This window comes from Falco peregrinus, chromosome 9 (genome assembly GCF_023634155.1).
Source record: "Falco peregrinus isolate bFalPer1 chromosome 9, bFalPer1.pri, whole genome shotgun sequence".
Lineage (NCBI taxonomy): Eukaryota > Metazoa > Chordata > Aves > Falconiformes > Falconidae > Falco > Falco peregrinus.
The window spans coordinates 32,499,513-32,521,214 of NC_073729.1; the positions used below are offsets into that span (position 1 = coordinate 32,499,513).

The window sequence follows — 21,702 nt, forward strand, 5'->3', positions numbered from 1 at the left end:
AGTTTGCAGCATGCGTCTCTGCTTTTCACTGAACTCCAACTTCTATTAAAAAAGACAAAATACTCGGTCTGCCTTGCACTTCTGGGGGAAAAACCCCACAAACACCCCCAAATTAGCAGCTGCTTCTGAGAAAAACCAGAATGTGGTTTCTTCCCTTGATGCAGCCCCGCCACATCAATGGGGGAGGCTTTTGCGTTTCCGATGGTGCTGATCCGGACAGACCGAGCTGGAGGCGGCGCAGGCGGCTGTGGGAGCCGGGCACGAGCCTGCTGCTGCTGCTCCCATCTGCAGGTGTCACCTCGGCCCCAGCCGCTCCGGGGGTGCTGACCCAAGCCGGGGGAAGGCATACACACGCCCTGGTAACCCTCAGCTTTGCTGTTTGGTGATATACCTACTGTCTGCTTCAAAAGTACTTGATTTTTCACGCTTCTGGAAGAGGGTCCGATGTGGCTCATCTGCTCTGGGGCAGCGGAACAAGAAGGAACATTCTGAAGGGTCCGCAGGACACCACTGAAGTGCAGACTGTTACCGCTTCCAGTGTTCACATCTTACGTACCTGATTTTTCAGAAGTAAAGTGCCTACGATGTCTGGGGCCCACGCGCGCCCTGAATGCCGGGACTCTGCTTCCTTTACAAAAGATCACAAAAGCTGTTAAGATTATGGCACGGAAAGGACCTGAACATGGGATTATGGGAAGGTCAGCCATCAGTAGCGGCTAGTTATAAAAGGTTGGTCGCTTTTACTCTGCAACATTGTATTCGTATTAGTTACCTACAAAGAAATGGCAGAACAAAGGATACTCTTGCAAATGTGACCAATGTCATGTCTGTACACATGGTGGTGGGGTTTGTTTATTGTTTGGGAAAGTATTTTGGTCCTCTAAGTGTCAGAAAGGAGCTGTGGCAGCAGCTACTGTGCCCTCATGCTTACAGTCCCGTTCAAGAGTTCAACCTGTATTCTCTCACCAGCTGCATCTTTCACGTCCCCTTTTCTGTTTCAGATACAAAAAGTCTGTATCAGAGGTTCAGACATGGACTAACATACGAAACACTTTTTCACAGAACAGATTTTGGTATCAGCTATACACTGTGATCATGGCACTAACATGACTTGCTTGGTTTGTTCACCTCAGCAGCAGCTGTACTGTAACTTACTTGGGAACCTTGTCACACCTCTACAACTACCCGACACGACGCCGTAGCGAGGTGGGGGTCGGTGTCTTCTCCCAGGTAACAGCAACAGGGTGAGGAAATGGCCTCAAGTTGCACCAGGGGAGGTTTAGGTTGGATATTGGGGAAAAACGTCTTCACGGGAAGGGCGGTCAAGCACTGGGCCAGGCTGCCCACGGGGGTGGTGGTGTCACCATCCCTGGAGGCGTTTACAAGACGTGTCGCTGTGGCACCTGGGGACATGGGTTAGCGGTGGGCTTGGCAGTGCTGGGGTAATTGTGGGACTCGATGATCCCAAAGGTCTTTTCCAACCTAAATGAGTGTGTGCATGTGTTTCCAGGCTTTTTGTATGTTCCTAGGTAAAAAGCTGTTACAAATCCTCTCTTCCAGCCATCACAGATTCTCTGGAACAGTAAATCCTGACACCTGCTGTGGTGAGAGATGAACACATGCCACAAGGACGAACACCTGCCTGACAAACAAGTGCTCCTAATGCTGGTGTACACCACTCTCATCAGCTGTGTTACCTGTGGGTAAGTAAAAATCATTAGCTGGGAGAAATACAGAGAAATTGCTTACAGCAATGGTGCGTGGAGCACGAGCAGGCACTAACAGACAGCAGGCCCAAAGCTCTGGTAAGAACTTTGGAGACAGAAACGAGAGAGCCTGAGAATCTTTAAATGCATTCAGAAAGCAAAATCTAAGAAGCTTTAGGGGGGAAAAGTCAGTACTGAGATAACTGAATTAAGGCAGGTGTTAAATTTGGAATTCAAGGAAGAGCAATTAGCTGACTGACAGGGTGTGAAAAGCTGAAGTTGTGCTTTCTTAGGAGACTGCCATCCCTGGCATCTGCTCCTCTTTCAAAGGTTTTATTTACCTTTAAGGTGTGCTTATCTTGCAAGCATCAGTCAATTCTCCCATTGAGTTTGATTTCCTTGGCTTGTGACAGAACTTCCTATTTGTGACAGTCTTACTGCTGGAAAACCTTGAGGGAAAAATTCTGCTAGATGTGCTTCTTGGCAGGCCCTGAGACAAGGAACACCTCTGCTAGCAAAATCATGTTTTGTTTTGTCTTGTACTCGGCCCACAGAGCAGCTCCTTGCAAATGCCTCCAGAGCATGTACTTAAAGGATGTTCTGGTCATGCCTGCTGCTGACAAGTACAGCTAACGTGTTTTACAGCTGCTGCGTGGCTCATGCCTTTTGAGCTAAAGACAGATCAGATTTCCTGTTTTAGTTTGGCAGAATATCCCCTCAGATCTCACAGTGAATCTGCTTCCTGAGGTGAATGTTTCTAGACAGAAGGAGCATCACTCAGGCTTGTGTAGTGCTTGTGTCACACTGTACCTTGTGTAACCCTTACTTGTTTGATCCTGATTCGCACACGATAGAGAAGGGGATTGTATTACTTGCTGCATCTCTCTAACACCTTGTTCCAGTCACGCTCTGATCCTTCTGAGGTTATTTGGTGCCACAGCAAGCAAGAACGAGCAGTTTTGAAAGTGACTTAAGAGATTCATCCAGGCCCAGAGAACTGAAATATTTTGACAGCAAGAATTAACGGGCCAGCTCAGCAGAAATCCTAAAGCTGAAACTTCCTCGTAGATGCATTTATTTAGATAAAAAGAAATATGCACAGCTGCAGTATTTGCTTGCCCTTTATCTTCCTTTGTCGGACAAGTTAGGTGTGCGAGCACCCACGTTCTCTCCCAGCGGACACAGTCACCGACGATTGTCAAACGACGGACAGACCAGCTGGCTACAGGCTCCGTTCCCACCGGAGGGGCTCTGTTCAGAGTCGGCCTAGGCAGACCCCACCTTGAAGCAGGGAGTATGTATTCTACATATACCTCTAGATCCAAGAGCAGCTGGAGAGAAGAGCAGGCAGGTAATCTAGTCCCCCAAAATGTAAACATGTTTTTATTTAATGCCTTTCACTCATCACAAGGTACTTTTTCCCCACCCCCAACCCCCAAAACCAAGATGGCAGCATAAGGCACCGTGTAGACACATGCACAGTCCACATACCATCTATGTAAGATTTAAAAACACAGCTATAGTTCTTACCAACAGTACCATGTGTCCTTGTTATTAATGTACACAATATGATTCTCCCCAGAGTTTGTTCTGGAGAAATGAACTATTAATTTAGAATGATAAGACTTTCCCCACCCACCCCACCCCAAAAAGCCAGATTAAAAACACAGGTACAGAGCTTAATACCAGAGTAATGAGATTAGTTCATAAATTAAAAAAATACATAAAAAAACCCCCAACCCAACAGTTTCACTCTTGTTTTCAGAAGGTCCCGTGTGATGTACTGTGCAGAGGCTCCTTACTATGTCCTCTTCCCCCTTCAAAAGCAAGAAAACTGACAAGTAGACCCAAGGCTTCTTGTGTTTGTCACTGACGGCAAACAGGCAGTTACAGCTCTACGCATCCGGCTTAACCATGTAACTGCAGGATCCCCAGCGAGTTATCTGAAGGCTTTTCCTCTGTCCAAAGGAAGAAGGACTTGATACAATGTTCTTTGGCTGCAAGTTCTTAAAGGCTTCCACTGAAAGGGTTCTCCTTCAAAAAAAAGAAAAACTGCAGTTGCTGTGGGATTTTTTTACTAAGAAAATGTTGAGGAATAGGTGGAATCGATGTAATAGTTTGAGTGAAGCCCTCACAGTGCTAAGATGTTGGGGTCTGCTACAAATATTCAAGTTCCAAGGCGTGCCGAAGAGCTTCCAGGTCAGCGTGACAAGAGATTCTCCAGAATGGCATGTTGTGCTAGAGTGAAACCAAGAGAGGGTATTTTTTGGTTTTTGTTTAATACTGAGATCAAAACAACTTTCTTAGTTTGTGCCCTCAGGAACAGAGCTTTGTACTTGGGCCACCAGCTTGTCACGGTGTCACAGGTAAGGAGGCTCATCTTAGAGAGGAAGGAAGGGAGTGGGAAGTGTCTATTTGCTGGAATGTTTCTCCTCTGCAGAGAGGAAGACAGATCCTCCACGATTTAGGAGTGTCCTGCTTCAGGGATAATGGAGGATGTAGGCTGGCTTTCTGAATGTACTAGCTACTAAACTTCACTCTCCTATTGTGGGTTTTTTTTCATGGATCAATTAGGACCGTTTCTAGAATTGCAGTATTTTTAGAAACAATTTTAGGCAAACATCACTAGTGAAAGCTGTTGTCGGTGCTACACAGTCAAGCAAACGATATAAAAGGAGGTTATTAAAAATTATAAAAATGTAAACAAAAGAATGAAATACCACATAGTGTCAAAATGCTTTCTAACAATCCCAAGTTAACTGGAACAGCAGGTCACGCTTTATTTTCTGTAAATGTTGGAACTGGTATCACTGCTCAGATCCATTATTCATTTAGCTTAACACTACTACCTCAGGCTGTTTTATAAACCTGTCGCACCTTTCTGTCCCCAAAAAACTTTCGTAATTCCTGTTTTTGAGGGATTACTTTAGATTCTTTCTCCTGCTTCCCTGTTTTAAAATTTATATTTACTACGATAAATTTGAAGACACATGTACGAATGTCCAAATTTGAACCAGCAAGTTCCACTTGAAATCTTGGCATCTGAACAAAATCTAGAAAAGGCAAGTACCTGTGACCTGCTATATCTTCTTTATAATATTCTGATTAATCTCTTGAAAATTGTGAATATACTGTAGGAAAACAAGACTTGCATCTGGAAGGGGACAAAGCATCGACTTTTTCAAGCGCTGTGAAACAAGTGTAGTTCAACTACCCAGGGGACCTGAGATGGAAACCAATCTGGCAAGGTACAAACAGTGCTCTGAACATAGTTCTGTGATCACTAGCAGTAGCTATGAGACCTGTGGTTGCTTGCAAAGAGATAACCTAAAAATAATTGTAACTTGCTTTTAGATGTTAAATACGATTTTTCTTGGTATGTTCTGGTAAGCCTGGGGTTTGAGCTGGATTTGTTTCTTCTCCAAAACAGCTAAAGCAGTTTTATTTTAGATAAAAGGGCACAGCTCATGCCTGCACTTAGATTTTGTAACAACATTTGTGATTGTGATTTTCTTAGCTTCCTCCCAAAATACTGGCCTCTGTACAGTAACAAACATAGGAAGCCTTAACTGACAGAGCTTACTCCCCTTCTAGCATAGGAATAACATTTCTGAGTATTTTATCACTGTAAAGAATTCAACCGGATAAATAGCTTAGACAAAACTTTACATAATGCGTAATTCCTAGAGAGATGATTCTAATGAAGGGAGATGTTCCTTTTCCAAGTCAGTAAGAAAACCCTCCAGTGGATCCACATGTTTATTTTACAGAGTGTCTATTTACACTCTTCTACTGTTTAAATACAGCTCAAGCTTCCCTCTGGTATGTATGTCACCTACCAGTAAACAAACGTTTCCTTCAAGCTATTTATCAGTGTGTGTAGAGACAGCAAGCAAACACAGACATCTGAAGTGACTGGAACTCACTGCTCTGCAATTTCACTTTAAGGGGAAAAGTTATTTCCTTATCCTTCCCCCTCCCCTAGTTGTTATTAAACCCCTTCCATTAAATTATCTATTTTTCTTTCTTAAATGAGAACAAGACCTGGCCTCTCAGCCACTCCTGTTGTTCAGCATGTACAGATCTATCACTCAGCAGACAGGTGAAGAAAAATGACCCACTAAAATGGAGATATTATCAGTGCTGTCGGCAAAACAGTGAAAGGCTCTCTGCCTGCCCCTCCCTGCCCCCCCTTTTTTTTATATAACTCAGGTGTGTAGAAGCCTTGACTAATGATTGTCATCAATCAAAGGAGGTGACATCCAAGCAAAGAATGTGCTCTGCTAATGGGAGAGCTGCTTAGGCCAGGAGACACAAGTAAGAGGGCTCTTGAAATCCTGGCATAGAAGACTGTTGAACCTTTCCGCTTCTTGATACAGCCAGAGAGCCCTTGCAGCCTTTGATGCAGTTCATGTTCACTGACCCACTACCTTTGAAGTATGGCACTGGGCTGTCAAAAGCAGCAGGCTATTACCACTTCATTCCCAGTCATGCATTTTGGACTCCTCTCTGACAGCTCCTTAACCCTTCACAAACTAGAGAGCCAGCTGCAGCTTCGGCTGGTTTTCCAAGGTGGGTGCTGGTGTTGTTGCTTCCATTGGCCAGGGGAAATACACTATTAAAAAAAAAAAAGTTTCTTCTGCTTTGAAGTTGACCTGAGATACAATTCTGGGGACAGAACGTTTGCCCATCATCTTATTTGCTGGCATCCCTTTGTTCCTGGGTTTGTGCACCTAATGAGTTCAAATGTGCTTGGAAAGTCTTTGCAGGATCTTCAGTCAGAGAGCGCTACCAGGTCCTCCAGCACAAGTTTCAGCTGTATAGCTGAGTTCCTGTGATGCAGTATTTTTTACATCACCTGAGCTACACCAGTCATCTGTGTACCTACTAAAAATTCACCAGTTTGCTGAAGATGGGACTCATGCAGCCCGTTCCTGCAGCTCAATTCATGTGCAATGCTCCTGAAGCAAATGCAGCTCAATCACATCAGGAACACAAGACCCAGGATGCACAAACACATCTTGCAAATAACGCTTTTTGTATTCCTGCAATTGTATTCCTGTCCCTGTAAAGTCAAAAGAAATGGAGACTCCAGGCAGGTATCTGTTATGAAGTTTAGGAAGTGAAAACTTTGGCTGTTCAATTTTCATGTTGTACAATTCAGTTGATGTACCTGACTGCTTTTCTTCAGGTCTTTGGCTGTTGCTCTCCATGTTTCTATCGCTCCTACACTGACATCCCATGTGTATGGCAGAAGGTATTCCTTGCTGTATCTCTAGCCACACAACCCTCAATCACTGTAAGCAGAACGTGAGCTTTGGTGTTCACAGATTTTGCTTTTACCTCTTCCCAGCTCTGGGGTTGCAGCTTCTCCCTCTTACAGCCTACCCAAACCAAAGAAGCTTCAACTGGTCCCTAAAACTCCACTTCCCATTTCCCAGTGAGTGGACCGTGGATACTAATGACTGGAGGATTCAACTGGATGCACAGGTTAGTCCATGTAATTCTTTCTAAGACTACCTATATCAGCACGCCACACCTATGCAGTGAGCATGAAATATTACCGAGGGCTCGTTATTCCTGACCGTACTGCTTTCACAGTTTCTGTTCTACTTTGTATTCAGTGTGTCTTCCCTGTTTAATTTTGCTTGTGATATTAATCACATTGATCCATAAATCATTGATAATTGCAGCAACTCAGCACTGGTCGCTTTGGTATTCACTCTAATGATGTTACACCCTATGATCTCAGTAAGTCATAAATATAAATACATGTATGTGTATACATATCTCTCTGTATGTGTTTATATATATATCTAATAAGTAATTCAAAACTACTTTCAATAATTTGGAATTTAAAAAAGCAACATGTGTAGAACAGAAACTCACCCTGCTTGCTCATCTGAGATCACACACTAGAGTTTTCCTTTTCATGTGTTTAAAGCCATCTTTTATTAAGCAGGAATGATTCCTGGAACATGTGACACAGCAACTACCTGAAAAATTGCACTAGCTGCCAAGGTGTGGGGGATCTACAGTACAAATTTTCTCACAAGGTTGTTGAGTATTTTGCATATTCAGAAATGAGACCAATTGTAAACTGTTTCATATGGAGTGAGCTTCATTACATGCTTAAGTAAAGAAAGGGTCACTGAAATGCAAACTTGGAAGAATTCAGCATGGCATCCACAAACTGTACCTTTTTTGCTCCCTGTTCCTCTTCAACGCCATCTCCTATTACAACGTACACGGCCTTCCTTCCAAACCTTTGCATTATTCTTTCAAAACAGCTCTCTTTCCCTAAGCAACAGAAGAGAAGACACATTTTTTTCATCTGACACATGCAGCAGGTGGGACTAACATTCAGGTACTAGAACTGGAGTTGGGACCTAACTCAACTTGCTGCTACACTCATTTTCTTTTGAAATTAGAACCTAACTGAATCTTCATGTGAGACAGATTCTGTCGTGTCATGACCGTTACTAGCATTTTCTTTATCAGTCAAGAACTTCCAAGTGCTGCCCGTTTTCCACAAGCTTTGTGACTTTGATGCACTACCTGGACTGGCAGCTGTTAGACCGATGTGACACTCATTGTATTCAGTTTCAAGAGCCCTCTTCTGTTCATTCTGGTTGCAGTAAGAACATGAAAATACAAACCTCAGAGGTTCAAACAGTTATACCAGAAAGAACATAAGACGCAAAAAGCCCCAAGCCAACCTTAGCAGTATTTATTACTCACACAGCTTCATAAAGCTCATTCAGCGCCCTTGACCCCTCTGCAAGAACAAGGGGATCCAAACAGTGTTTCTGTATGTCACAGGTCCAACCAGACTGTCTTCCTTCTAGCTGGGTGCGGCTGAACATCCCACATGCAGCAGATGCTCCATAGGGTGGGTATTTTTTAGGCTCACTCCCCCAGGGAGACACTTGGGAAAACTCTGATTTTTATTTTTATTTTTTTTTCTTTCCTCCAGTCTGTACTAGCTTAAGTGTGGGCGGTCAGGGTGTGAATTAGAGATGTGTAAACATGGAGCTAAAAATAAAGCTCATACATTACTTGTTGCAATCAGGTTGGATGGATCTGCCTGACTTAGGGACAAAACTTCGGTCTGCTTTTGGTGAGGCCTAAGTTAGTTCATTCTTACCTGTTTTTGTTGCACTGTAAATGTTTTCAATGGGGAAGACAGTGCCCAGTCCGTAGAGAAGCACTTTAGCAAGAGCTGGTATAAGCTGAGTTGTGGTGACCAACACATTCACACAGTTTGGCCTAGAAGACAAAAGTCAGTAGAAGTGGCAATTTGTGTTTCTCTTTTTTGTTTTAGAGTGAAAGATGATAGGAAGCTAACCTTTCTTGCAACTGGAAGTTCCCAAGCCACTGGAAGATTATGTAGCTAGTGGCAGATAATGTGAATACTGGTAATGTCTTTTTGATCAACTTAGTAGAATGAAAAAACCAAAACACACTGGTAGCAGTGACGCAGCTTAGTGCATGCATGCCAGGATCCATTTTGTGGGAATTTAAACAACATGTAGTAATGTCCATGCTGCGTTCTTTGAGCAAACATGTTCAGGGATAAAAGGGCCTTCTTCTACCTTTCCTGCTCTTTTGTAAAGCTGCTCACGTGAAATGTGTGCCACAGATAAGGTAGCTAAGGAAAGGCAAGAAAAAGGACTTCTTTTCTTTTGCTCACTTCACGTGGCAAACATGTGCAGGCTGGCCTCCCACAGGTTTGGCCAGCAAGGTCGCTATAAATGTGTCTCGATTTGTTTAGAGGGGGAAAAAAGGGGAAGCAAGGGAGATCCTGGATCAAGCCTGTAGCAATTCTTTAAGCTGTTCTTACCGAGAATGTATCAAATTCAGCGCCTTCAGAGCATGTGTGAGCCAGAGATCAGTCAGCGCTTCAAGTTCTGCTCTTAACTGCAGCCAGGTTTCCCTCTTAGGAGCGCCTATTAAACCTGTAAGCAGGGAAAGCATCTTTGCAGAAGCACAGAAAGGGAGTCTCATGGTTTGTAAGTAGAATGCCAAAGGGCTCCTGTCTGTGCTCTGAAACTTACCCCTCCCACCGCCCTCCTCTTGGTCCTGGCACGGGCTGCTTCCCTTTGCCCACTGCCATGTCACTCCAAGGCTCTGCCTTGAGATATGAGGCCCGACTGCAGGCCACTGCTATGCTACAGCAGCTCAGCTTCCCTGCTCTCCATCAGAACGATGTCAGTCACCCGCAGAGGCTCATTAAAATACCTTTCTTGGGGTTAGCATAAAGCTTGCATGGCAAGTGAGCAAGACAAAAGAGTTGTGTATAGTGGGTAGTGGCCTGAGCTGAGAAACAGCTGAAGCCAGGATGGTTTTGTTTCTCCCAAAACGCTACGCAACTTTCCCAGTACATGTGAGTAGGCGGCTACTCCCACCAAAAAGCGGTTGTAGTGATACTCTTGAGTTCTGCTTCTTTCTCTTCCTAGTCAGAGACCTGGCACTGATGTTCTAAAAGAGAAGCAGAGCAGCCTACTGGAAGAGCTGTCTGGAATTAGCTGTGATGAAGGAACCCAGGGCATCCTAATATCTAGTGGTATTGTTCTGAGGGAGTTAAAAAAACAAGTAGTTATATACAAGAATGTATACAAATATATACAAGAATGCCTTCAGACAGAGATCAGCCATGTGTTCTATGGCGAAAAAAAAAGCACATTTAGTTTTGAAACATTTGCTTGCTTACTGAACATTCTGGAAAACTGGAGAAGGTTGCTTTCCTGACAAAGAAATTACAAAAATGTTTAAAAAAACCCCCACACTTGGACTTGAGTCCTTCTCAAACCACTAAACCAAGTATTTTAGCGTATCTCCTGCAAATCCTGTGCAGAACCTTATTTGAGGATGACTGCTGAAACACTTGCTCAGCTCACTGTGAAGTATTCTTATCACAGTGCTCTTTACAACTTCTCCATGGATGTCCCTAGCAGGGTCAGAAGTATTGGGGAAGATGTAAGACATACTTGTTGCCTGGCCATAGACCCTTACCTCCTACGTTATTTTTGTAGGTGTTGTACATCTCTTTCACCCGCCGGTAGCGGAATGCTAATTTCCTCATCCAATCAACTCCCCCATGAACACCCGAGCCCAGACACAGATTGGCACTGGCAGTTGAACTGTGAAAGCCATCCGCGGAGAAGTTGTATGTGCTGGGAAAGACAGAAGGGAAGAGGAGAGGTCAGTATAATTACAGTCTATACAGTACCAGCAGGGAGTGGAAACAACTGAAAAGAAACGTGGAGACAAGTGGCAGCACAGACATACGCGGGACAGGCTGTACAGAACTGGAGTTCATGTCTAGCATGGTTACTAGCACAGATTTTAAAAAATGTAAACACAATGCAGGTTACTTAGCACTCCCTGCCAGTTTTGAGGTTCTTGGGACTACTAAACATCTGACTGTCCTCAGGTCACTGAAATTCCTCACCTGCCTCTCATCCAGGCTGCTAAGATAACTGCAGAAATACTCAGATCCTAAAGGAGAAAATTCTGGTGTTACCTTTCTGACTGCTTGGCTATATTGCTAAACTGGCTCTGAACGCACATTAGATCAAGGAAAAAAAAATGAAGAAATTAACTAAAAGAGCCTTAATTACCTGCAACATGTAAAGTGGCTTTTGTTAAACTGAGTTAATATTTCAAAGCAACTCTAGAGTAATTACAACAACAAAATGGGGGCAAGTACAGTTCCACAAACATCTTAAACAGGCAGTTTATCTGAAGAAAGCTCTACCAGGCATTTGTTCCTGTCTTCAGCCCTGCCCGATGTCCCTTCCTTTGTACCAGCACAAGCACTTCTTCAACGCTGAGGTGAATCAGATCAGGGAACTGTTCTAGTTAAAAGGTAATACAGTTTTTGTTGGGTTTTTTTTTTTTTTTTTTTTTTTAAAAAAAAAGTTGCTTTTCAGCTGGATTAGTTCCCAGGTTTGGAGGAGGGGGACAGGAAAAGAGGCAGTACCAGCTCATGTCATCTTAAAATGTTTGCCCGATGACAGCATCAGTGCAGGTTTCACGGTTTGAGCTGATCTCAGACTGAGCTGCAATGGAAGAGGGCAGGTGCAGCTCACGGGGCACAGTTGGCTGGATCAGGTCACAGACCCAGTGGATTTGGACAAACTTGGCTTGAAGCAGAGCAAGAGAAGGGACAGAAAGGCTTAGCGACACGGACCTACCCTTCTCAGCTGCAGCTTAAAGTTAGCTCAGCTTATAGTGCCTCTCACACCTCACTGGGGGAGTAGCCAGTTCTTGTATATTCACATCTTGATTTACTGCACAGTAATTTTCCCTTCCAGAAAGCCCTGATGCTACTTTATTAGAGCATCCACATAGGAGTTTAACATGCTCAGCTTCATTCCCCACACAGACGAGCCATGAGCAGCTGAAAAGTATTTCTCAAACAACTGAAACCATTTGGGCAGGGGCTCTTCACATGATTCAAGATATGCTGTTAGCATACAATTTTTTTGTTCACTCAGAGTGCACTGATTGAAATAAAACCCAAATTAATGTTTTAATCAATGCCTGAACAAGTATCCAGACTCCCCTGCTTACAGGCCACTGCAGCCAAAGGATCTAAATATACACGTGCATTTCAGCGTATTGCAAAGCACAAAGTAGCATTCCAGTCAGAGCAAAAAAATCTTTCAAATGTTCTCTACAGAAGGAAAAGTCGTTTCCTAAAACACTTCACTTTTTCTGTGCTGTTTCTGCACCAATTTCTCATAATAACCAGCCATAAAAACACAAATTATGAAGCTCTATATGACCTCTGCACGTTTAACTCTTGTGCCGATTACCATGAGTCTGCAGGCAACACTTTGGGAAAGGTAGATGTAATTGTACAGCAGCAGATTTTAAGTACGTGATAATCTAACTTACACAAATAATAATAATGTTTGGTGCAGCTTTAGCACGAGTTTCTACCAGTGACAAGGCTCTGGCATGGCAAGGTCCATAATCTTCACTGCTGAGCCCATTCATTACAGATTAGGCAGGGGGAAACCTGGCCAAATCCTATCAGGAACTAGTGTAGTCTGACTGGGGTTCAACCTAATTTCAGATATACTTCCCAGAATGGTTCAAAGCTCAGTATGCTCAGGCCTTGACAGTAGACAAAGGCATATTAATGTGAGAAATGGGACTCTTGTGTTTGTGTGCTTAATAAATGCAGACAGCATGGAGCCAGGGAGGGGAGAGGGCGCATGGCTGAGAATGTTTTTTTACATCACTGGCCAGCCCCCTGATATTTTCAAACAGATGGGGACTACCTGACCTGCAGCTTCCAGCCCGGAGATCCCGTACCTTAGATCCTGACCATTATCATCTGATGATACATCATCTATGTGGATCTGGTCACAGTCCTGAGAAGTATGAAAAAAAAAATACAGCAATAAGTAAATGCTTTGGAAAAAAATCTGAAAGAGTGTAATGAAAAATTATTTTAAAGGTAATATTAAGGAGATAACATCTTATTTATTGCTAGTATTGTCTGGCATAGTCTAGCCAGTTAATTGTTAGTAGCAAGTATCACATAGCATTTGCACAAAATATGAATAGACAATGACAGTGTGTGGATGTGCATGCGTTTGAGAGGTCTGGGGGTGTGTGTGACAAAGCTGGTGTGTGAGAGAGATCTTGGGCACAGGCAGGGTGTGTGCAAGACAGATGTGTTATCTAAGGGCACAACAGCTCTTGAATAATACAGTAAGTGGAACTCCTGCAGACAGGAGGGAGAGACATGCTGGTTTAGACAGGAAAACTGTGGGTTTTAAACTCTGTATGCACGATAAGGCAGAGATTTGGCAGCCTCTCCCCCTGTGAGAATACTGCTTTGAACAGGGGCAAGGTGAGAAGATCTGTCCCAAAGAAACTTCCAGAGAGCCTACCCTGCCGGTGTATTCCCAGTTTGTTCTGAGGGGGCTGAGCTTCCTTTGATGTGCAGGGAAGCCAGGCTGAAGCACTGAAGGCGGCACCCTTTCACAGCCCCAGCCACAGACAGAGTTAAGGAATAATGTGTGTCAAAAATGAGGAAATCTATGCACAGGAAATTTAACCAGAATATATACTTGGAGCTCAGCCTGCATGAAGTGTGTACTCCAGATCTTATCTTCCAAAATTCTTCATTGTTCGAATGGTGGAGGCCCTGCCTCAAAAATTTGAGAAATGTTATTTCTTTGGTTTCTTTCCTAGCCTTAGCATTAAGATTGGAAAGAGAAAAATTAGAAAGAGAAAAATTAGGAAGCTTCTCCCACTGCTTAAATCTTTTTCCGTGACCCTTGCAGGTGAGGACAAAACAGAAAGACTTCAAGCTGATGAACACTACTAGCTTTTGTCCTGGCTGACTTTTCAACAGAGGTAAAAGCACTTGGTACAACAGGGCTCCGAGGTCAGAACAACTGCAGGTAACGAGGGTACAGTTATTCTTCACCACTTCAGTACTCCGTAAACCACAGAATTTGTCTTATCCTCCTTACGCAATTGTGAGTTTTATGAATTAATTTAAACTAGCCCCTTTCAAAAAAAAAAAATATCCCCAAACACGTAACCAAATTTGCTATCAATGGCAAAATGTCACAGATAGCTCTTGTCCATAATCATGAGACTTTCTGCAGCAATTATTTCAGATAATTCTTCAAAAGACTTGTTCTCCTCTCATCAGTCCTCTTAGCAATTTATCACTGGGGTGGTATATTTCTGCATATAATTGGAGCCAAGTGGCTGAACAGCAGATCTCTGCTGGCATGTCTCTCTCTCCACCTTCATCATTTTTAAGCCCCCCTCCCAATAGCTGTTCTGAGCCATACAGGGATAACATTGATGCAGCCTGCTCCACTTCAAGTTGCATGATGCAGGGTATGAAGTTAGGGGAAAGGTATTTGTGGAGGGATCTGTTTTTCTCATTTGTGAATGAATTGTTCTGTACACTGAAGTGTGACAACAGTAGCTATCACATTTCTAACTTAATAAAATACCATGACACTTGGTGAGACGCTACCTCATAGTCTGCTGGCTGAGCCTATCATGTTACTGGGTGAAACACAGGGAAGCTGGTTAAAGAAGAATGTGGACCATGTTTTACTGCTTGGTTACGAGACTAATTTTTCATTCTTGCAGAATTTCCTTGAAATCTTAGTGAGCAGGGAATCAAGGCAGGATATCTGGGCTGCTGAGAAGAAGGCCCAGATGCCCAGATTGTTCAAATGAGAGTCTGCGATGGGGACATTTCCCAGTTTTCACATCTGCTAACTTTTAAAAATGATACTCTAGGATTTCAGAGGCATATGATGTGTGGCAGGTACAGCCTGTAACTGAGTCAGGCATGTAAGACTCTCAGCAAACCCTCACAACTCTGGGAACTGAACTGTTTTTGCTGTTGTGATATCTCTAGGTCAGTCTGTGCTACACCGCATGCCTCCAGGTGGGACCAGACCCTTGTACCCACAGGTAAAGGAGCCCGAGCTACAGCAGTTTTGAAATGGTACTGCACGCTTGGAGAAAGCCTCTGCTGCCTCCTTGTGAAATACAAGCTGTTCCTGAGGACACATGGAGAAGCTCCTGCTATTACTTACGCTCCCTCTGAATACTCTCAAGGTATGTCTTGGGCACATCAAATGCATAGGTTGTCTATTAGTGTATCAGGACTGTGTTAAGAGATTTTTAAACATCTTGCGGATTCACTGATCAGTCAAGCCTGCAACCCTCATTAGGTGGGGGGTTAACAGTTCCCAGAACACAAAACCTCCAGGGATAGCTCTGAAAGACTCTAAACTTGTGAACACACTAATCCCCTTGTTTGTTAATTCCTCATCTCCTTGTCAGTCCTCCTGTCCTTAATACCTGTTTTCCAGAATGCAGTATCTCCAGAGGGACTGGAGATGCACTGCACTGTGAACAAAAGGCATTTGGAAGAAAAAGCAGAACCCTGGCAAGCCCACAGTTATTTTAGCTTCACTGTGATTTGTAACCTTGGCCAACTTCTTTTCTCTCCGATTTCCCAAAAGGGGAACTGAGAGTGAGAATACCTCCTTTCAAGTGAATATTTGCTGGTATATTCTGCCATGTGATTAGAGCCCTTTGTACACAACACCTTGTATAGCCTACACTTGCAGACTGTAGGAATTTAATCTGCCTGGACTGTTGCAACTGCAAAATGAGATGATGTGGTCAACAGGCATGGGCTACCATGAGCGGATGAATTAGTGTGGCAAAACCACACGTCTATGATTTCAATGTGGGGCTCAAAAAACACAAGCTCTGCTTGCCTGGGTTATGTTGCCAACAGCCTCCAGAATGGGGCAATGCTTGTGGCTTGTGTTGCTGCACGCCCTGGAAGTGCCCCACACTGGCTCCCGTGTCAAAGTCTGGTGCCTTGATTCTTTGCTACAGGGCAGGTACACCACTAAGCCATGCTTCAGCAAGCATCGACCTGCCTCCAGCCCTGAATCAGCTGGGAAAAAAGTCTAGCTTCTAAGTCACGTAAGTTAAGAGTTAATTGACTGACAGAGAATCCCTAGAACGCCCTTCTGTAAAAAGACTGGACACGTGTGGTACGAGTCAGGTCTATGGAGTGTAATCTATGGCTTCCCATCACTCACCTGCCCTGGGGACCAGTGATCAGCCTCCTTCCACACAACTAGCCTGAGGTTTGGGGTGAATCGAATGGGAAACTGGCTGCAGCAGTTACAAAAACTGAGGCTGCAGCACTAAGAGAGAATGGATTGAAGAAGGTTATCTGAACGGATCTGCTGGTTCACCTTTTCACAGGTTCAAGATTCCCACTCCCAAGTAGAGTAGGAAAAATACAGCCAGAAACAGTTGCCTGAATCCCTTTTGGGTAAACCCTGAAAACAGATAAAGTCCTGACTAACAACAGAGTCTCAGAATCATTTTTTCATAGAAAAAAGGGACCATTCCTGTTCAGGCTCTTCATTCAGACTCTGAAGCCAGTTTTTTGCTATGATGTGAAATCGTATCTTCACCAGAGTAAGGAGGATCAGAAAAATGCTACTAAGGGCTGTGCAAATCTTGCCGTGGACAAATGTTTCATCCTCATGAGGCACTTTCTGGGAATGCTTCAAAAGGACTTTACACTCTGGCAGCATCTTCTGCTCTGCACAGCACTGAAAACTGCAGCCAGAAAAACAAACCATTCCCCTGTACTAAAACAAAGTAATAACTGATTTCCTTGCCCAGCCTGCCTCTCTGGGGAGGATGGGTGACATTTCCTCCACTTCTCCCCCTGCTTCCACCGTCAGGACAGAGGCTAGCCATGTTCTGGTTGGTTCAGTCTGCTGGGCCTCCCAAAATGCCTGAACGTGGTTACGGATTTGTGCCAAAGAAAAGTTTTACTATGTTTAGTATTATCTAGTAAGCATACTCTTGCTTTGAATTTGAATGGGGCAACTGTGCTACTGCTTTTTCAGCTACAGCTTCTTTCACTCTGCCCCAACACAGAAGACAGACAGCAAGTTTCAGCCCTGTGCGGTTTTAGCTTATTTTGTCTTGTACAGGCCAGTGTTACACCACATGATGGTGCTAATGTATCTGGTAATGTTTGTGGGTCTAGAACTGAATCAGCTTCTGTGCTTGTTTTTTACCAACTTCTTTTTTCTTTTTTAAGGATACCATTCACTGCATTTTTTTCTAAGCCTAGCACTTGGTGATGCATGATCCTTAAATATTGCTCTGTGAATACTCAAACCTGACTTTTATTTATCATCCTAAATGAAGGAGCAAGTTCTTCCAAGCTGAAATGGCTTTTTTTTTTTGAAAGTTAAATTTTGTAAAGAACATTTACTTCTCTTGAATTCTCTCTCATTTTTTTTCATTGAAAAGCCTCAGCTAAAATCAAACCGCATTGCTTTGGTTTTGGTTTGAAAAATACATTGGTTTGTTTCACTTACCAAGCATGTCTGAAAAGGGAAAACAGAAAATTTTCAGTAGAAAATGCTCATCTCTTTCCAGCTATCTGAGCCATGCATCATCATTTAGAATGCTTAACATTTTTATGTCATTGCGGGACCTAAGATAAAATGGTTTCACAAAGCTATCTCTTTTCTGCTCTGGCTTGCTGGAACACTACTTGTTTTCAAAAGTTTTAAACATTTTTCATGGTTCTGAGTCATCCAGGTCCAGCAGCAAGTTGTTCCCACCTTTAGGTGCCTATGTCCTTTACACTCTCTGACAAGTCCATTACAGCTATACTGACTCACCCACTCAGCTGCCAACTTTGAGTTCCCTGACGTTTTAGAAAAGCAGGTAAGCTGACAAGAATAGCCTAGGAAATCAGCAAAAATTGCTTCTCTTTTCTCAAGCAGCAATAAATAACACTAGTAACATAAATGCTTTATTATCTTTGTAGCCCAAACTACTTAAGAGAAAACCTCCCTTAATATTTTGCTGAACAGATGTGTCCTGTAGCACCTGGCTCTCTTCCTCTATTAGAGATGAAGCTCAGGTATTTTGCAGAAGGTTTTGGTTTCTATTTGGAGACACAGTGCTAAACTTTAGCTCTTCACTGGACTAGTTCTTACTCAGTTACATAGTGCTCCTGGAATGAGAGTCCCATGTCTTGAGGGATTTTTGTTTAGCTTTTGCTTCCTTAATGTCTAGAAACCACAAAAGAAACACAACGTACTAACTTTTTATAATGAAAACCTTTGTTCTACTGTAGTGGCTGAAGAAGAATTTGAGAGGCCGTGTGAGACAAAACTGACCTAAGGACTCTGCTTCTCGCAGCCAAAGCTGTTACTGACTGATAAATGTGCAGAATTTGACTGACACCAGGCAATTTGCTACTTCATTTCATGTTTTAGAGCAGCAAGTGAAGCAAGGGGAAAACTTGTTTTAAAATAATTTGCCAACAGCAGAAGTCTACATAGGTGGAGGGTTTCTGGAGGGTGGCTTTGTGCAGGACACAGAGCTTTGTTGCATCACATGTTGAGATCTAATGGGTGGAAAGTGCTGGTTGCATATTAAATATTATTACTACTTATATAGTGCCCTGCACTCCAAAACAGCACCTCTCTGTTTTTTTCCTAAGGGAAGGATCTTTTCCACTTTGTACTTTCTGTACCCTCATCACCAACTCCTCCTTTGAAAAAAGCTGAAAGAGGAAAAATCTGTCAGTTCAGTGCTACCCACTACTTGTCTTAGAAAGGAAATGAAAATTCTCAGCAAGTGAAACCTCAGATTGTAAGGAGACAGGTGGCAGGAAAGGCTGTACCACCTGTAATGCAGCGGACCACAGTGCAATTAAGCAGAAGGAACCAGAAGTTCTCGCTGAACTCGTAAGGCACAGAAAAAGCTCTCTCATTTCATCTGGCACAGAAAAAAAATCTTCCTTTTTCAAGCGAAGAAAAAGACCACAGAATTCTGCCCAGGGATACCAGATATTTTTCCTCCAAGCAATATTCTGACTCCGAAGTGCCCCAGCAGAAACCCCATCTTACTCACTTTGTACATGACTCATTCAGAGTATTTCTACTGATTGCAAATGCAAACACATTTTCATCAGCACTGTACAGCTGTTTCTCAGCTGGTGACAGAATTCTGCTAGCATAACTTTGCTCAAATTTTGCCATATATTCAGAAGGGTTTTTGCTTTGTATAAGGCATAGTCAGATCTAACCATGCCACAAACAGGAAGGAGGACTCTTCCTCTTGGTTTTTCATATTGAAATTCCCATAGTTTCATCCTGCAGTGTGCCTGAGCTTGAGCAGACTTATAATCTGTGTGTGCAAACAAAGCTTCCTCAAGAACAGAGACCATTTTTAAAACCTCTGCATTGGCTCATAGCTAATTGCTACCTGTCCCATAGGATCTATGCTAATTTAGCTTAATAAAACTATTAAATAGCAAATTTCAGAAGAAGCAGCAGCAATGTCCTCATTATTAGATTTAGTAGAGCTGCCAAAAGCCATCATTGTTACTGTGCATTTAGAAAAAAATTCCTTAACAGAATGAAGATGTCAAAGGGACACAGTAAGTATGCTTCTAATAAGCCATCTAAGGCCCATTTCTTTGGGGTCAAAAACGAAAGTTTCTTGGCCAGAAAAACAAGTTTGTAGACCAGATGCAAATGATTAGAGAAAGAGATGTTAAATAAAATAAGCAGCTACATACCTCCAGGTCATTAAAGAACAGATGTGTATCTGCAAGGTTGAAGATCATTTCTTCCATCATAAGACCTATCCGCACAGACGTTGTAGTGTCCTGTCAGGGGAAAATAATTTTTTTCCTATTAACTTTGTTGGGGTTTTTTTGTTGTTTGTTTTTTTTTTTTGGGGGGGGGGGGGTGAGTGGAAGATCTTGGGGCAAACATAGGATCTACACATTCCTGTTTCTAAAGATATGTTAATTAAAGTAATTTTATTTCCCAAGTGTATCTCAGCATGCTTTTCCCATCCTTTCTTTTGCTCTCCTAGATAATCACATTCTTTTCTTTGAAGATTATCTATGGCTCCCCTTGACCAACAACAGCCCACACACCTCAGATGATGTAACAAAAACCTTTAAACAGTGAGACTATATAAAAACTACTTCAGTAAATTAGACCAATAATTGATTTCCAATAGCATTATTAGTGAACCGTTAGGGGATCATTAAGAGCAACAGAGTACACGGAGGGTGATCCTTCCCTAACTTCCTTCTTCAAACCAGCCATAGAAGGTCAGCATTATTCTCTTTTAATGTCAAACAACAACTTGGTGAGCAAAATCGGAAAACAGAACCCAAGAGCTCAAACATAAATAGAGCCTCTTTCTCTAAAGGATGCAATCTGTGTATCTCACAACTTGGCTTAGGTCTTTACTAGCTCAGGTGATCAGCACAGAACAGGACAGAAAGGCAGATGTGTTGCTCCCACATCAGAGCCCAGCACGTGATAATCTACTGCCCTCAGCAGCACATGTGCACCTGGACAGGAGATGCAAGAGCAGCCACACTTCTTTAAAGCTCTTCCATCCCCACTGATGCTGCCCACTTATTTAACAGCATCAGCAGAGTTAAACCAATCCCATCCTACCACGCAAAACCAATTATAGCATGATAAAATGCCTGTCCAAGTACAGTCATACTATTCCTGCTCAGTACAGCGTGCTCTGCAGTGGTATAAAGCATGCCTGCAGAACCAGAACTGTAGCCATAATAGCAGTTACACCCAAACAGCTATATCGATTGGAAAAAAAGAAAAAAGAAAAAAGACAAACAAGACAAGACACAGCACATTAAAATGCTGGATGGGTTCACCTGTCATTGTAGTGTTAGAAATGGCAACATGCACCCGATGCTCCTGTCTGTGTGGGCTGTGGCTAACTGCGACAGTTGGCTCATTCTGCCATTTTCTTATACCAGCAGCCCCCTGCCTAGTCAGGTGTGGGTCTAACTTGGCCCTTCCCCAGGAGGGTCCCAAAATGCTTCTTAAAAGGAAAGGACATGATGCAGCAGTTCTGGCTGCCTGCAGCATTTTTAAACCACAGTTTTTTTAACCATTAAGAGAATGTAAAAATGCACATGCCAGCAGCTCTAAAATGGCTTCTATGTGTTCTAAAGCAAGTGTGAACATTCTCACATCCTGATCTTGCTCCTACATCAGTAGCAAAACCTTAAGTAAATTCCCCTGGAGAAGGACTGCACTACCTGCTGCTCTACTTTTGTGCATTTAGTTGACTTATTTTAGAAAATTAATGTTTTTCCCTGCCCCTTGCAACCCAGCTGAGACACCACAACTGCCTGTGAGAGGGCTGTCATTTCATTTCCTTGCCAAGTCAGCAAGCGCCAGCTTAAATCAGCCCAAGCTGATGGGGCTAACTGCTTGTCCAGAGAAGCCACCCACGGACAATCCTGCATGGCAGAAGTGACTGACACTTTCGGCTGGGCCACTTCCCTTTCTTCTGGCTTGGAGGGCTACATGAACAGCTGACTGCATGTGCACAGCAGATCTACTTAGTGCTCCAAGCCGCCCCTTGG

At 43.2% G+C, this 21,702-nt stretch overlaps 1 protein-coding gene and 1 long non-coding RNA gene across 13 annotated transcripts in view; one reads left to right on the forward strand and one right to left on the reverse strand.

The window, feature by feature from the left end:
* The first annotated feature begins 148 nt into the window (after positions 1-148).
* On the forward strand, positions 149-19,844 carry LOC129785175 (uncharacterized). The gene is made up of 11 exons (XR_008748812.1): positions 149-1,230; positions 1,561-1,703; positions 4,844-4,954; positions 6,467-7,196; positions 8,529-8,598; positions 9,031-9,124; positions 10,742-10,910; positions 14,015-14,134; positions 15,121-17,990; positions 18,094-18,189; positions 18,406-19,844. It is a non-coding gene; the product is annotated as an uncharacterized LOC129785175 (long non-coding RNA).
* The window catches only part of EYA2 (EYA transcriptional coactivator and phosphatase 2), a 101,217-nt gene continuing 82,576 nt past the window's right edge, over positions 3,062-21,702 (reverse strand). For 10 of the 12 annotated variants that reach the window (XM_055814372.1, XM_055814375.1, XM_055814371.1 and 7 more), the window contains 7 exons: positions 19,858-19,947; positions 13,035-13,093; positions 10,722-10,882; positions 9,550-9,664; positions 8,854-8,975; positions 7,906-8,006; positions 3,062-3,944 (listed from right to left, as the gene is read on the reverse strand). In XM_055814372.1, coding sequence (XP_055670347.1) covers positions 3,864-3,944; positions 7,906-8,006; positions 8,854-8,975; positions 9,550-9,664; positions 10,722-10,882; positions 13,035-13,093; positions 19,858-19,947 — 729 coding nt within the window. In that variant the 3' untranslated portion in view covers positions 3,062-3,863. The remainder of the gene's footprint in view (positions 3,945-7,905; positions 8,007-8,853; positions 8,976-9,549; positions 9,665-10,721; positions 10,883-13,034; positions 13,094-19,857; positions 19,948-21,702) is intronic. The other 2 variants (XM_055814374.1, XM_055814369.1) reach the window with 1 other exon arrangement.